Raw genomic sequence first — 14,097 nt, forward strand, 5'->3', positions numbered from 1 at the left:
AAAGGGCTCAATGTCTGAAAGTTACTCTCAAGATGGTTCAAGATAGAATGATGAGAGGGAGAGGGGCAAAATATAAACAATTGTTGAATCTGGGTAAAGTGTGTATGGGGGTTCTTTGTACTATTCTTGCAACTTTTCTGTAAGTTTGAATTACTTCAAAATAAGTTATGAAAGAGCTAAAAATTTATCATATATATATGTATACACATATAGGTCTGTATGCTCATATGTATAGAATTTAAGCCTCAAGTTACTGTACATCATCTTTTCTGTACACAAAAGCCACTCTCAAACATCCGCCAACTTCACACACTCACATGATATTGTTTATTATGGGGTGGATGGCATGCTGCTGTTCTCAGCTGCTCTCGTGTTGTCAAGTCCATGAGATAGCAGCATTCTGAAGTCCAAGTTGCAATGGAGAATGTTTGTGGCTCCCACTCTAGTGGCTTTGCTGCTGTGCAAAAGAATTCAATTCATGTCCTTCCTACACTAATTGGAGGGCAGTCTTTGCAAGCGCGCCAGTGCTTGCCTTTGTATTCATTCCACCGTCAGAGCATTACCAATTCAGGGAAATCCCATCGGCTTCGCAGAACACATCCATTAGTCCTGATGCTTTCTCCCAAACACACATTTTGCTTGCTGGTGCACAATCTGCGCCAGCTTGATCTGTTTTAATTTTTCACTGAAGTAATTCCCTCCTCTCCAGCCCATGCCAGGTGTGGAATGGAAAGCCAAATGCCCTCCTCAGACTCATCCACACACAGTTATCTTAGTCATGGTGAAGTGTTCAAAATTCCTCAGTTCCCTAGTTGAGTGCCATCCAAACAGCCAATCTGTTGTTTCAAACAAGGGCAGGTTTGGGGAATGGCAGGAGGGACAAATGATGTGTTCATGTAAATAGGATGAAAATTAGTCTTGGTATGTGTGGAATTCAAGGGCAATCTTTCCATGTAATACTCACTGAGGTTGGCATCATTACCCCACCCTTCAAAAACTTAGCAAGTGATTCATGTCAGAGATGCCACACTCATTCAGCATCATCCTTAATAAGCTTGACGATCTGTTACTTCCAAAATCACTGGAATAGGCTGTAGCTAGTGGACTTTTAGAATTTCTTTGGGTCCCTAGTATCCGAACCCTGCTGGGAACTCACCATGCATCTTGGTGGGAGGCAGACAGCGTCTCCCTAGAGCAGACATCGCTACTTTTTCCTAGCCTCCTTTGCAGCTAAGGCAGAAGCAGAGTCGGATGGGATGGGGGGAGGGGAGTCCCTCTGGTGGTGGTTCTGCCTATGTATGGTAGGGGTGTCCTCCCCAGACCCAGTTCTGTGGATTCTTTTTAGGTGAGATTACTACTAGACTCCCCTTTAGGTCTGGTACCATGAACAATAGAAGTGGTATACAATATTTATCTTTTATTTGTTTAATTACAGTTGACATTCAATATTATTTCATATTAGTTTCAGGTATACAGCAGTGGTTAGACATTTATATAATTTATGAAGTGATCCCCCTGACTAGTCTAGTACCCACCTGGCACTATACATAGTTATTACCATATTATTGACTATATTCCCTATGCTGTACTTGACATCCCCATGACTATTTTGTAATTACCAATTTCTATTTCTTAATCCCTTCACCTTTTTCACCCAGCCCCCCCCCCAACCCCTTCCCATCTGGTAACCATCAGTTTGTTCTCTGTATCTGAGTCTGCTCCAGTTTTTTTGTTTATTTTGTTCTTTAGATCCCACATAGAGGGTTCCAAAAAAATGTATACACATTTTAAGAAAGGAAAACTGTATTAAAATTGTAATACTCAATATATACCGATAACAAAAGATGAATACAAGTCACATTTGACTTCTGCAATTACAAGAGGTGCTGAAAGCGGTTATCATCAGCATTGATACTTCTGATTAGAGTGAACTATTGCTTGAGCAACGTTGACCCAAGCGTCCACTTGTATATTTTTCTTTGACACCCCTGGTATGAGTGATATCATATGGCATTTGTCTTATTTCACTTAGCGTAATACCCTCTAGGTCCATCCATGTTGTCGCAGATATGAAATTCTCTTAAGAAGCAAAGTATAAATTGCAAACTGGCTAATTCATATACTTGTCATTACTAAAACAACAAAATAAACACTATGACAATTGCTGCACAAAAAATGATCTTCCAAGCTATAGGTGTTTCCCACCTTTGACCCAGAAATCTCACTTCTAGGAATGTGTTCCACAGATACTATATTTTCACACAAGTGAAATAATGAAATGAGAGATGTGTGGTACTGTTTGTCATAGCAAAAACTGAAAACAACCCACATATCCCACCAAAGGGGACTGCTTAAATATCCCACAAACATACACTGGAATATTATGCAGCTATATATAAAAAAAATGACACAATGGACTATTACTCAGCCATAAAGAGTGAAATCTTGCCATTTGGGACAACATGGATGGACCTAGAGAGTATTATACTAAGTGAAATGAGTCAGAGAAAGACAAATACTATATGATGTTACTTATATGTGGAATCTAAAAACCAAAACAGAAACAAACTCATAGATGCAGAGAATAAACTGAGGTTGCCAGATGGGAGGGTGGTTGGAGAAGGGGGAAAAAGGCATTAAGATATGCAAATTGTCAGTTACGGAATAGTCATGGGATGTAAAGTACAGCCTACAGAATATAGTCAACAATATTGTAGTAACTATGGTGCCAGGTGGGTACTAGACTTATCAGGGTGATCATAAGGCACATATAAATGTCTAATCACTAATGTACACCATAAAACTATTGGTTTGTCGGAAAAGTCATGACTCATTTTTGCAATAAACAAGATAGAAAAAAATACGTCATGACTTTTCCGACAACCCAATAATATTGTATGTCAACTGTAATTGAAAAATTAAAAAATGAGAAAGCATTGAAATGGAAAAATCCATTTCAATATAAGAATGGATCTCAAGTCCTCTCTTGAGTTTTAAAAAACAAGGTATATAATTAGATGTACAGAAATCTATCGTCTATGTAATAAAAGGAAAATACAGGAACATATTTGTAATTGCTTATATAATAATAAAGATACTTTGGAAGGACACATAAGAAATAATATTTACTCATAGGTTAGTGAAGATGATGTGGGAATAGGGTGGTTGAGGCCTTTTCACTGTTTGCCTTTCTAGATTTTTCAACCATATGAATTAATTACCTATTCAAACAAAAAGAATACTAAAGTCAACACTTTTTTTTGTAACATAACTGCGTGCTTTATTGAGATACACAGTAAAGCAGTAATATAATACAATAGTAAGGCATATATTTGGTGAAGTCTGATATGTTGTGAAAATGCAGTAAAACTGAAGTTTAAAAAAATAATTAGTAAATGTTACAGTGTTGGTGTTAAAACACAATATATTATGATACTCAAGTAAGAACCCAGTACCTGAAAACAATGAGATAACATGCCATGTGATGTTTATGCTTCAGTTACATTGATTATGATTTACAGTTTAATACTCGGTGGTTATAAAGAACACGAAATAATGTCCAAATTATGCTTAAAACGTAGCAATAAAGCTCTCAATTTTTATTCATATATTTTGACAGACTCACTCCAGAACTAATGTCTAAAAGATAAAACAAAAGATTAAAACAAAATTATGCACTCTACTTATCTCTGATTTTAGAATGAAACTTAAACTTCTTAGTAGGAGGGAACCCCTTGTTTTAAATCATGGTTCAAAAAAAATCCTCAGATAAAGAAAAAAGTCCAGAGTCACATAAAGGAAAAAAATGCAAGACAGAAATAAAATCTTCATGTAATTTGTTACCTTAGAGCTTTGGGTTTTCTTTTGGAAATTAAAAAAAGAAAAAGAAAATGGAGAAAAATGTTCACACAATGGACAAGTGGTGAAGCTGTGAAATCAGGTGTGCACAATTATTAGGAACACCCCAAAACCAAAGTGAGGTAGAAATAGCATGAGAAGCCATGTTTGATGTTAATTATCATTAATAAAATAATGGACAAAACCCACTCTCCCAAAGTTAATTACACTTGATGTAAGAGGTAACAGATTTGCAAAATAATAGGTCACACGGTGATTTCTATTGAATGATTTTTAAAAATCACACTAAGATGAAATGAAAGAGTAAAGCTTTTTCCTACGTTAGTCCTCTTGAGTTTTTCTCCTCTTTTTGAACAATGTTTGTTTGTTCATAGATTTAACCTGCCTAATCCACCACACAGGGTTGGGAGTACCTTTTGGAATATTTGAATCAATCTGCATTCCCACTTACAAGCCTGTGTGGAATTACTACTTGTAGAGAAATGTGAAGGAAGGAAGCAGAGTTCATGAAATTCTGGGTGGATATTTAACAGTATCACAGTGTGATGGGGCTACTTGTCTTACATTTCCCAAGGGTTGTTTTAAAGTAAGTCTTGTGGCATTTTAAAAACTCACTGCAATGGGAAAAAATATCTTAAAGAAAACAACAAAGAAAAACCAAGATACCCAACTTCTGTTTGATTGTGAGAAGAGGGAAGAATCATTTCATTGTAATTATAAAGATCTCTATGTATGGTTATGAACATTCATCCGATCCTTTGGCCATTCAAGAGTGGCCTACTCCCTCAGAGGGATCGGCTGGGAACCCAGAACCCTCCTCGTCTCTGGGAGTTTATGATGCCTTCTGCTGCTGACTTCCACTGAAGCATCATGAAATCTAAATCGTGGCATGGTCAACAGCAGAAAGCTGACTATATCAACCAATGGATTTTTCTGACATAATAAGTCCCGCGTACTCACTCATTCATATGTTCCTTTTGGAAAAAAAAAAGCAATCCTCTAGTTGTCATTGGAAACGTTCAAGTAAGAAACATCTGGAGCCTCAGACAATGTTTTCATGTAGTAGTTTCCCTCTGGCTTCAGTCTCCAGGGAAAAGTCATTCCAGACCAAGTGGCTAAGCCAGGATGACCGGAAGCAATTTCTTTCCAATAGCAAGTGTCAGGAACATTTGAACAAGGAATTGAAAAGGTCTCTTGAAATTTCGATCTATTTATCTATATACCTATAGTATCGACATACTTATAGACATATAGATGTAACATGAAAACCCACAGCTAGTTCCACTCAGTCAACAATTCCAAAAAGAGCAACGTGAAGTCATTTGGTGGTGTTAGAGGAAATCCTATCTTTAATATGCAAGAAAAGAAAAGCCATGAATTTCGTGTGGATATCACGCTAAAAGGATGCAAAACAATGCGCTGCCTCAAAGTGTGTGTGTGTGTGTGTGTGTGTGTGTGTGTGTGTGTGTGTGCGCATGTGTTTGTTTTTAGGGGTTTTTATAAACAACTTTTTTTTATAAAGCACACTTTAGTTTACAATCTTTCTTTATAACTGTTATAAATTTTTAAACAACCCAAAATGCGTTCCATATAAAGAAATGGCAAGTTATTTAGCTATCAAGATTTTACATGTAGTTTTCTTATAACTTTTTTTTGTACAATTGCATAGACGTGTAAAACCTGCCATTGTTAACAAAACAATAACAGACTTAGAAACTACTGAAATCTACAGTATAGTACCACTACCCTTCACAAAAATATAGATTTTTTTTTCTTGTAAACTCTTACTGTCTAATCCTCTTTGTTGTATGAATATTATAAAAACCATGCGGGAATCAGGAGTTGTAAAACATTTATTCTGCTCCTTCTTCATCTGTCATGACTGAAACTAAGGACTCCATCGCTCGGCCCAAATCATCTGCCAAGTGGAAAAGGCTTCCTACATTGTGTCCTGGAAAACAAGAAGAGAAAGTTTACACAGGGTGCAGGTATCATACCCCTGCCTTTATGCCATTTGGGAAACTGTTCCCCATTTCTTGGTGAGGACAACACAGAAGCTGCACTGCGGGAATATGCAACAGAGTTTGATTTTTCACCAGTTTCCAGGACGGAGCAAAGCCTTGTTAATGAAGCCATTCCACGTTGTTAGTATCAGCTTAATATTGGATCAGGCTTATTGGTGTCATTTACATGGAAAAATGTCCAAGACTGCACTCGTCTTCCCAATGTAAATATAGATTCAAAGGATTCCATGGATAAGCACAAGATTCCTGTCACCACAGGAATATTTCATGATGGGATGCACCTTTCCACCTTGTTGTGGAAGATTATTTACTCTATACTTGGACTAAAATTTTTTACTATCAAAAAACCATCACCAGGGGTGACCGGTTAGCTCACTTGGTTAGAGCGCAGGCTCATAACACCAAGGTTGCCAGGTCAATTTGCACATGGGCCAAGGAGCTGCGCCCTCAACAACTAGATTGAATTGAAAAAACGACTTGAGGGGCCGGCCGAGTGGCTCAGTTGGTTAAGAGCTCGCTCAAGAGTTTGAGCTCTGAGCAACAGCGGTTCGAGTCCAGCCCGAGCTGAGCAGCCGCTGAGCTGCCAACAGGTGGCAGGATGGCTCAGCTAAAAAAAAAGAAAAAGAAAAAACGACTTGATTGGGAGCTGATGGGTCCTGGAAAAACACACTGTTCCCCAATAAAATTTTTAAAAACAAACGAAAACCAAAAACCCATCACCATAATGATCACTGCCACCATTGGCACTCTAATTGCCATCACGGTTATCACCACTACTACCATCACCACACCAAGAAACTGTCCTTTCAAGGCTGTTTCAAACTGTAGGCTCACTTCGCAGACTATTTGCTTTCTGCTTTTACTCTGGTTGAAAAATAAACTCCTAAATGGACCTCTTGGTATGCTATTAACGTTTGAATTAGGAAGCTGAAGAATAAAAATCACTTCTCATTCCAAATTACTCTAGAGCCTAATTATAACATGACCCACATGTTTAGCATGGATTTGGGTACCCTGCGAGTCCATTTTTGATCTCCTTCTAAATGGGGGTTAACTATCAGAATAGCCTTTTAATAATAATGTGACGTGACCTAGCATTAATCCCCCAGCATGGAGCGCAAAGGCAGCACAATCAATGTCCCTGGGTACTTTGTGGCAAAATTCAGATCTAGTGAGAGATAATTAGAGACATACTGTATGACTCTGCCTTTTCATATATGTCCCATATTTTTATATGGCTAATTTTAATTCGTGGACATTAGTAAATCATTCCACTATTGAAGTACTGCCTATGGAACTAAAAATGCTTTACTAGGCTATTACTACCTTGCCATGAATCAACTTTACAGATTCCCATAATAATTGTTAAAGTCCCTATAAAAATTAAAGATAGACTAGGGCAGGTATTCTGTTCTAATATTTATTTCAAGAGACATATCGTTTTTATATATACGAGAGAGCAGATCTGAAGAGGATTCACAAGCAGGCACTTAAACAGTGATGGCACCAGATACAATTAAGACTTATTAAAAGTTTAATGCCATTCAGCCATTTATATTAAAGTGACCAAGTTTGTAAATCTCTTTGAGCTTTATGAGTGCAAAGAGTTTCAGTGAGTACTAATTACGTTTTTAAAAAGCACTTTGGATTTTGGTGGAGACTGCAAATATAGAAACATTTAACAAAGGATATGTATTTCTTACATAGAACGGGCCAATTGTTTGGCAGCCCTCAGTGGAAGTAAGGGTTTGATTTTTCTAAACCATAAAAACCATAGGAAGACATAGTGGGTCCTTTGCTGCTTCTTAGAGCTTAGAGTACAAATATATAACCGATGCCACCAGGTTACAGGGCTTCGCTTGTATCTATATTTGACTGCCCAGCAACCCTGGGAAAGCTGCACAATTATTCATGAATAACTAAAAATCGATGGACTATATGAACATTTTTAATTACGTGCAAATCTCAACAGCAATTAATGAGGCCAGTAAAAACAAAACCCAAGACTCTTACAACCTGATACCTGAATAGAATTCCATCTATTTGTCATTACCCACATCTGACTACAGTATAGTATAGTTCACCTGGTCATTAGAATATGTATTACGAAACATAAAATGGCGAAGAACTCATTTTTTCCCCATTGGCTTACTGTTAATAATCAAAACGTGTGTATTTTAGACTGTGCACTAGGGCATGTGGACTGCAGTTCTAAAGATAATAAAGACAAGTCAGTGGATTTATAGATTATAGCAGGTCCTTGGATAACATCATTTCGTTCATCATCGTTTCGTTATAATGTTGATGAGATGCCGTAGGAACCTAACTCTTGTTTATATCAATTAGCGTATAGTAAAAGTGGTGTCGTTATATTGGTCCACTTAAAGTCTCAGAGCTTATCGACAATGTTGAATGAGGACTTACTGTATATAATCACGTGGTGGGGCTACTCCTTGAAATGGTGTAGTTACTACTTGAATGGAAAACTCTTGAGTCTCTCAAGAGGCATACGTTCTAGGGGTGTCTGCTATTTAAAAAGTTACCAGGTAAAATAGAGGTTCATTATTCTTAATATACCATACATACTCCCACAAAATGTTTGGAGGCCTGTAACCTGTTTAGCTTGTTGATGTTCACAAATGACCTCATGGCTGTCCCTGTGCTAGAAAAATGAACGTTCAGTCACCATATCTATATTATGCAAACCTTGCTTTCTTTATAATTACCTGTTTCACCAGAATACTGCTTCTGGTATTTTTCATGGAGGTTTTCATTTAGAGCCAGAAAAAAAATTCTATCGCTGACAAAATTCTATCTCTGCCCCAAAGTATCTTTTCCATTGGAGGCATAAAAACTGCAACTGTGATACAGAAAATAGATTTGTACCCTGATGCTGCTGTCCATGTGTGTCAGGCAGAACATTAGCGAGGCCCTTCCTTTTACCTGACAGATGTCCCTAAAGTCAAAATGAAAATCTTATACTCCAAGCGCGGGAGGCACTGAAAAGCCGGCAGGATTCAGGCACCAGCAGCCAGCTTCAGGCGCAAGTTGACACAGAAATGCGCCTATAGAAAGCATCCATTTAATCCATTCTTAAGCAAGGACTGTTGAACACAAAGGCACCGTGCATTGAACATTAGGGCACTTGTATGTTTTTCCAAGTTGGTGCTAACTGCAACACACATTTAGTCTCACATGCCACCACTGCCTGAGGGAGCTGTTTTCCGCAGTGATTGGAACTGAGACTCGCTGGCAGTGATCCAAGACTTCTACAGCAATCTGGCCCTGTATTTTTTTTTATAAATACAATTCTCAAATAAATGGTGAGCATTTAACTGGCCAAAGCCAAGCCGGAATATTGCAGTGAAATTTGCTTATCTTTTCTTCACTCTAATTTCATCTTTGGGAAAAAAATATCGGGCCTACTGTACATTTGGGGTATTTTCATAGCATTACACATATCACTATTATTTTGATTCTCTGGCTTTCTGGAAACTTATCTGGCTACAGTGCACCTCAGGTCGTAAAGTTTCCAAATGCCTATAGGACTTCAATGATACGTGCTAGTGTTTTCTAGAATGTGTTCATGAGAGAAAACATGTTCATGGTGGTCAAAACTATGGTGCAACTTTTTACAAGTTAAAATACATTGTAAGGGGCACTTACCATTATAATGAACCCAAGAAGTCTCCCTGGGACCCCACTGCCCCAAGCCTTGGAAGGGAGCACTGGCGGATCATTAAATTCATTAGACAGGCATGGCATGGCATTGGCAGAATTTCGAGTATGACTCCTTATGTGTAAATGAATCTATGACTACTCTTGTCCATCCTGTTGCTAAGGATCCAGAACCTTCTCACAGAAGGACTCTCCACCCGTCCAACCTGTCTCCCGGATTAGTACATGCTATCGCTGTCCATGAGAGAGCTTTCCTTCTCACGTCCTTCACACTACGCTCTTGGTAAGGACAATGTTGTTTCACTTGGGATATCACTGAACACTTTGTCATCCACCAGTGATTTGATTAGGTAATTCAAGGTTCAGATAATATTGCTGGTTGAAGTATGGAGCAACTTTCACTATAACACCCTAAATCACATTCATTGATAATGCTGTACCTAACCTCCTTTGAACCCATAGAGGCATTAAAAAAACCTCTCAAGACTCCCAACATTCAATTTTCTTCCCTGATGGGTTAATGTTCTATCTGGCTCCAAATGATTAAAAAAAGGCATCCTCTAAGGGTCACGTTGAGATGACGTAAGCCTTTCAAACACCATTTTGTAAAGTGGCAGTAAAGCATAAGAGTTAAGAATGTGGCATTGGACCCCGACTGCCTGGATTCAAACCCTGGCTCTGTCACCTTGGACACACAGCTGCCCCTTTCACTGACTGAGATTCCTCATCTGTAAAATGGGCTTAATAGGCATACCTACCTCATAGGTTTGTCATGAAGAGTACATAATGAAAAAGATGGCAGGTCCTTAGAACAGTGCTTGGTACACAGTAAGTGCTCAAAAAATATTAGCTAAAGTGGGAAAAGAAAGCGTGTAGGAACCAGGAAAAAAAGAACAAAATGAAATGAAGTCATCCCACAAAAATAAAAACCAAGGGCACTGGCACAAAATGCTAGGGTCCTTGAAGTGGAAAGAAGCTTTATGACTCATCAATTATGCTCAAGGCTAAATTTATTTTGAAGATTTTGTTTGTGTTGTAAATGGCAACAGATGATGAACTGCAGGATTCCAACCCAGGGACTACAAAGGGTTGCCATTTTAAAGTGATTCCTGCTCCCCCAACCCTTGGTCCTGTCGTCATGGTGATGACAATGGCAGTGAACATTTGAGGAATATTCCTCATGAGCTGCAAGTGGAGAGGTGACTACCGTCCTTACATGATGACACGTGTAATACAAACATGCGCGTGCACGCACACAATTCTTACACAAACGCCAAACATAGAAAGCAGGATGAGACAGACAGAAGCCATGGCTGTGAGCCTGAATCTCACTAACCTCTCTCATTGGCTTCCCAGGGGTATTTCTTCCTTTAATAATAGAGAGAGGAAGAGGCAGAGATATCAGAAAGGAAAAAAAATCATGCATATAAATACAGTTTCATACCAATTTGCTTCTTTTACCAAACAAATGTTGAGATGACAATTCATTTATTCCCCTCTGAAAAAACAAAAAACAAAAAAAAAAACAGAAACAAAAGAACCCAAAAGACACATCTAGTCAAATAACCCTTTACATACACTTAAATCAGTGTAAACAGATAACATGACCCAGAAGACATCACTTATAGAATCCATGGAGATTACGTGGTAAAACTGGATGAAAGCTGGCACAGCATAGAAATCTGACAAATCAAACATTGTTTTCAAGGGCAACTGTAGAACCGCAAGCTAATGTCCCCCAAATCTCAGAAACTCTTCACTCTGGACTTGACAATCAACACGCCAAAACATAAACAGCAGCTGCCTTTGTGTGCTAAAAGTCTGCACCCCAAATGCAAGTAGGCCATCACAGAATCTAGATTCCATCCTCTTGGAAGAATTTCTTCTGTCTGGCAGAAGCTGAGTATACCCATGATGGGACTGGGGGCATTTGAGGAAACAGGAAGAAAAACAAGGCGGTGGGGGGGGAGTGGGGGAGAGAAGGTACGTCCTACTAACGGGCAAGCCACAGGGCCAGATCCAGGGAGAAGCCTTCAACTTTCTCTTAATTCAACAGGTATCAGCAGCTCTGAGAGTCAATGGCCAAAGACCCACTGGCCTTTGCTGTACAGCATCCTACATCTGTATGCATTTATTCATTTTTGAAAAGCAGGTTCCAATGAGAACGTTTTCTATAATATTTATAATTGGACAGATGTATAATCGGGGCCCTCTGGCCATACCTAGCATGCCCTGGGCATGCAATTTCCTTTTATCTCCGGGGTCTTCGAAATGAAATTTTGGTTTTCGAACTTGGACTTTCGCAATGGGACATTTCCAAAAACCATCTTCTATGAAATCCCAGTATTTAGAGCAAATCAAAGCAGAACTGTGAGAGATCCTCCACATCATGACCGCCCACACCCACCAACACCACCACGCTCAGGGGCTCCAAGAAAACGAAAACTCCTCGCAACAATGTGAAAACTACTAGTCTAGGATGAGGAAGTATGGAGCTCTATTATTCCAACAGAAATCATTTAGAACTCAAGTTTACGGCTCAAAACTTCTAGTCTACATTTAAAGGTTTTTTTTAAGTGTGACTTTTCCTTCCTTCTGAATTTTCCTAAGTGAGTCAGACATCTCTTAGGAGTATAAAAACTACACGTTTGACCATGTCATCATGGTCAAGGTATTCACGACCTTCCTCAAATCAGGGAAAAGAGAGAGAAATGGGTGCTGGTTCCTCAGTTGGGATGTTCCCAGTGTTTAGGCCCATATCAGATGACAGGAAAAAGGGGAGGAGGAGAACACCATTTTATTCTTGCTGGCTCAAATGAGTGCCAGCAATGAATTCTACCTCCATTCCCTTTAACGCCTTTGACTTCATAGTTATACTACCTGGTAGTGGACTAATTTCCTTTCCTACGAGATTATTAGCTCCTTGAGGGCAGGCCTACATGTTGCTTACCCATTTCTCTATCCCCAATATCTGGTACTTTACCTTGACCCTATGGGTATCTGATAAATGCTGGCTGAACTGAATTAGTAAGGTAGCCACTAGGTCATGGCCATGAGTCCTTCAGTGTTTCAGGCAACTTGACCCTGCTTGATATCCTCCAGCCTGGATGCCAAGAGCTGGTAACTTGTTCTGGATTGTAACTTTGGTCTATTTTTACAACTTCAGAACTTTAGGGAGTACAGTGATGTTAGAAAGCAATATGATTTAGTTTCAGAATACGATTATGGTTCCTAGCATGATAAAGGTTGCATACCTTTATGAACTCTACACCAAGCCATATTCAGAGTTCAGGATCAACTGGTCCTGGCTGAAAATGCAGCACATGATTTGGGTTTTGTTCCAGGTACTTCTCCAGGAACCATGTTTTATGTAAAATGGACTTCCCAGAGCCATGTTAACCCTGACCTCTTGCAAAGTTCTCCCTCATCACTTGGGTTCCAATGGACTCATAAGCATAGTACAAAAGGAAGGTACTCTTCTCGTTTAAAAAAAGTTAAAAGAAATAATGTTTTCTACTATTAGGAATAGTTCTGCATTGATGCAACAGGCTGACTGGTTGCCGTTAAGAAAATTATCAATACATAAATACACGTACCAGATAAAGGTTTTATTTCATAGATGCCTTCTTTGGAAGTGCATTTCCTGAGACATTCATTCAGGGTGTCCATCTGGCAGTGTGGTATGTTGTCAGGAAATGAATCAAGAGAAAAGGGAAGCGTGTTGGAGAGTCCTGAGTCTAAATAAAGAGTTTGGTCAGGCCTGGAGCAGTCGAGTTTTCCAGGCAGTATGACTTGAGGTGATCCATTGTAATTCTTTAGTTCAGGGTCAGAATCATAGGACATTACTGTTTCTGGGTACCTTTAGCTTCTTTATCTCACTTCATTGACCATTTAGAAAGGTTTAGAATGAGTCCCTTGCTATACTTTACATGGAAACATGCTGGATCTTTGGTGAACACGGATATAAATGCACAGTTTTGTTGAGCTGAGAGTTAATCAGCACTGAAGCCCATGTCATGAGCTAGAATGGACAACAAAATAATAGCGTAAAGCACGGACTGGCAAACTTCTTCTATAAAGGGCCAGAAAGTAAATATTTTAGCCTGTGCAGGCCACAGCCTCTGTAGCAACTATTCTACTCTGCCACAACTACTCAGCCCTTGTAGTGGGAAAGCAACCACTGACAATATGAATGGGTATGGCTGTTTTGCAATAAAATTTTATTTACAAAAACAGGCCGTGGACCACATCTGACCCATGGACTGGTTTGCCGGCCCCTACTGTAAAGGAGTAAGAGCTGAGATTCTTTATGGAAGCAGACAGGAAACAGAACGGTGCCTGAAAGGGGGGCCATAATGCTGCTGTGGTTCTTTTTTTTTTTTTTAGATTTTTTTTTATTGGGGAATTGGGGGGATGGGAACGGTGCTGGGGAATTGGGGGAAGGGGAACAGACATGTTGCTGTCGTTTTGTTCTTCAGTTTAGTTGTAGAGGACGTTGCTTCACTGGCCCAAGTTGGTACCATCATTGCGCTCTTCC

At 39.2% G+C, this 14,097-nt stretch overlaps 1 protein-coding gene across 9 annotated transcripts in view; it reads right to left on the reverse strand.

Annotated features, from left to right (window-relative positions):
- Window positions 1–3,261: 3,261 nt before the first annotated feature.
- Window positions 3,262–14,097, reverse strand: part of LOC109373985 (dystrophin-like) — a 606,466-nt gene continuing 595,630 nt past the window's right edge. For 5 of the 9 annotated variants that reach the window (XM_019628250.1, XM_019628248.1, XM_019628247.1 and 2 more), the window contains one exon: window positions 3,262–5,809. In XM_019628250.1, the coding sequence (XP_019483795.1) occupies window positions 5,712–5,809 (98 nt within the window). In that variant the 3' untranslated portion in view covers window positions 3,262–5,711. Of the gene's footprint in view, window positions 5,810–10,896; window positions 10,929–14,097 lie in introns of all 9 variants that reach the window. The other 4 variants (XM_019628251.1, XM_019628255.1, XM_019628254.1 and 1 more) reach the window with 2 other exon arrangements.

The sequence above is a fragment of the Hipposideros armiger genome, unplaced genomic scaffold (assembly GCF_001890085.2).
Source record: "Hipposideros armiger isolate ML-2016 unplaced genomic scaffold, ASM189008v1 scaffold_768, whole genome shotgun sequence".
Taxonomy (NCBI): Eukaryota; Metazoa; Chordata; class Mammalia; order Chiroptera; family Hipposideridae; genus Hipposideros; species Hipposideros armiger.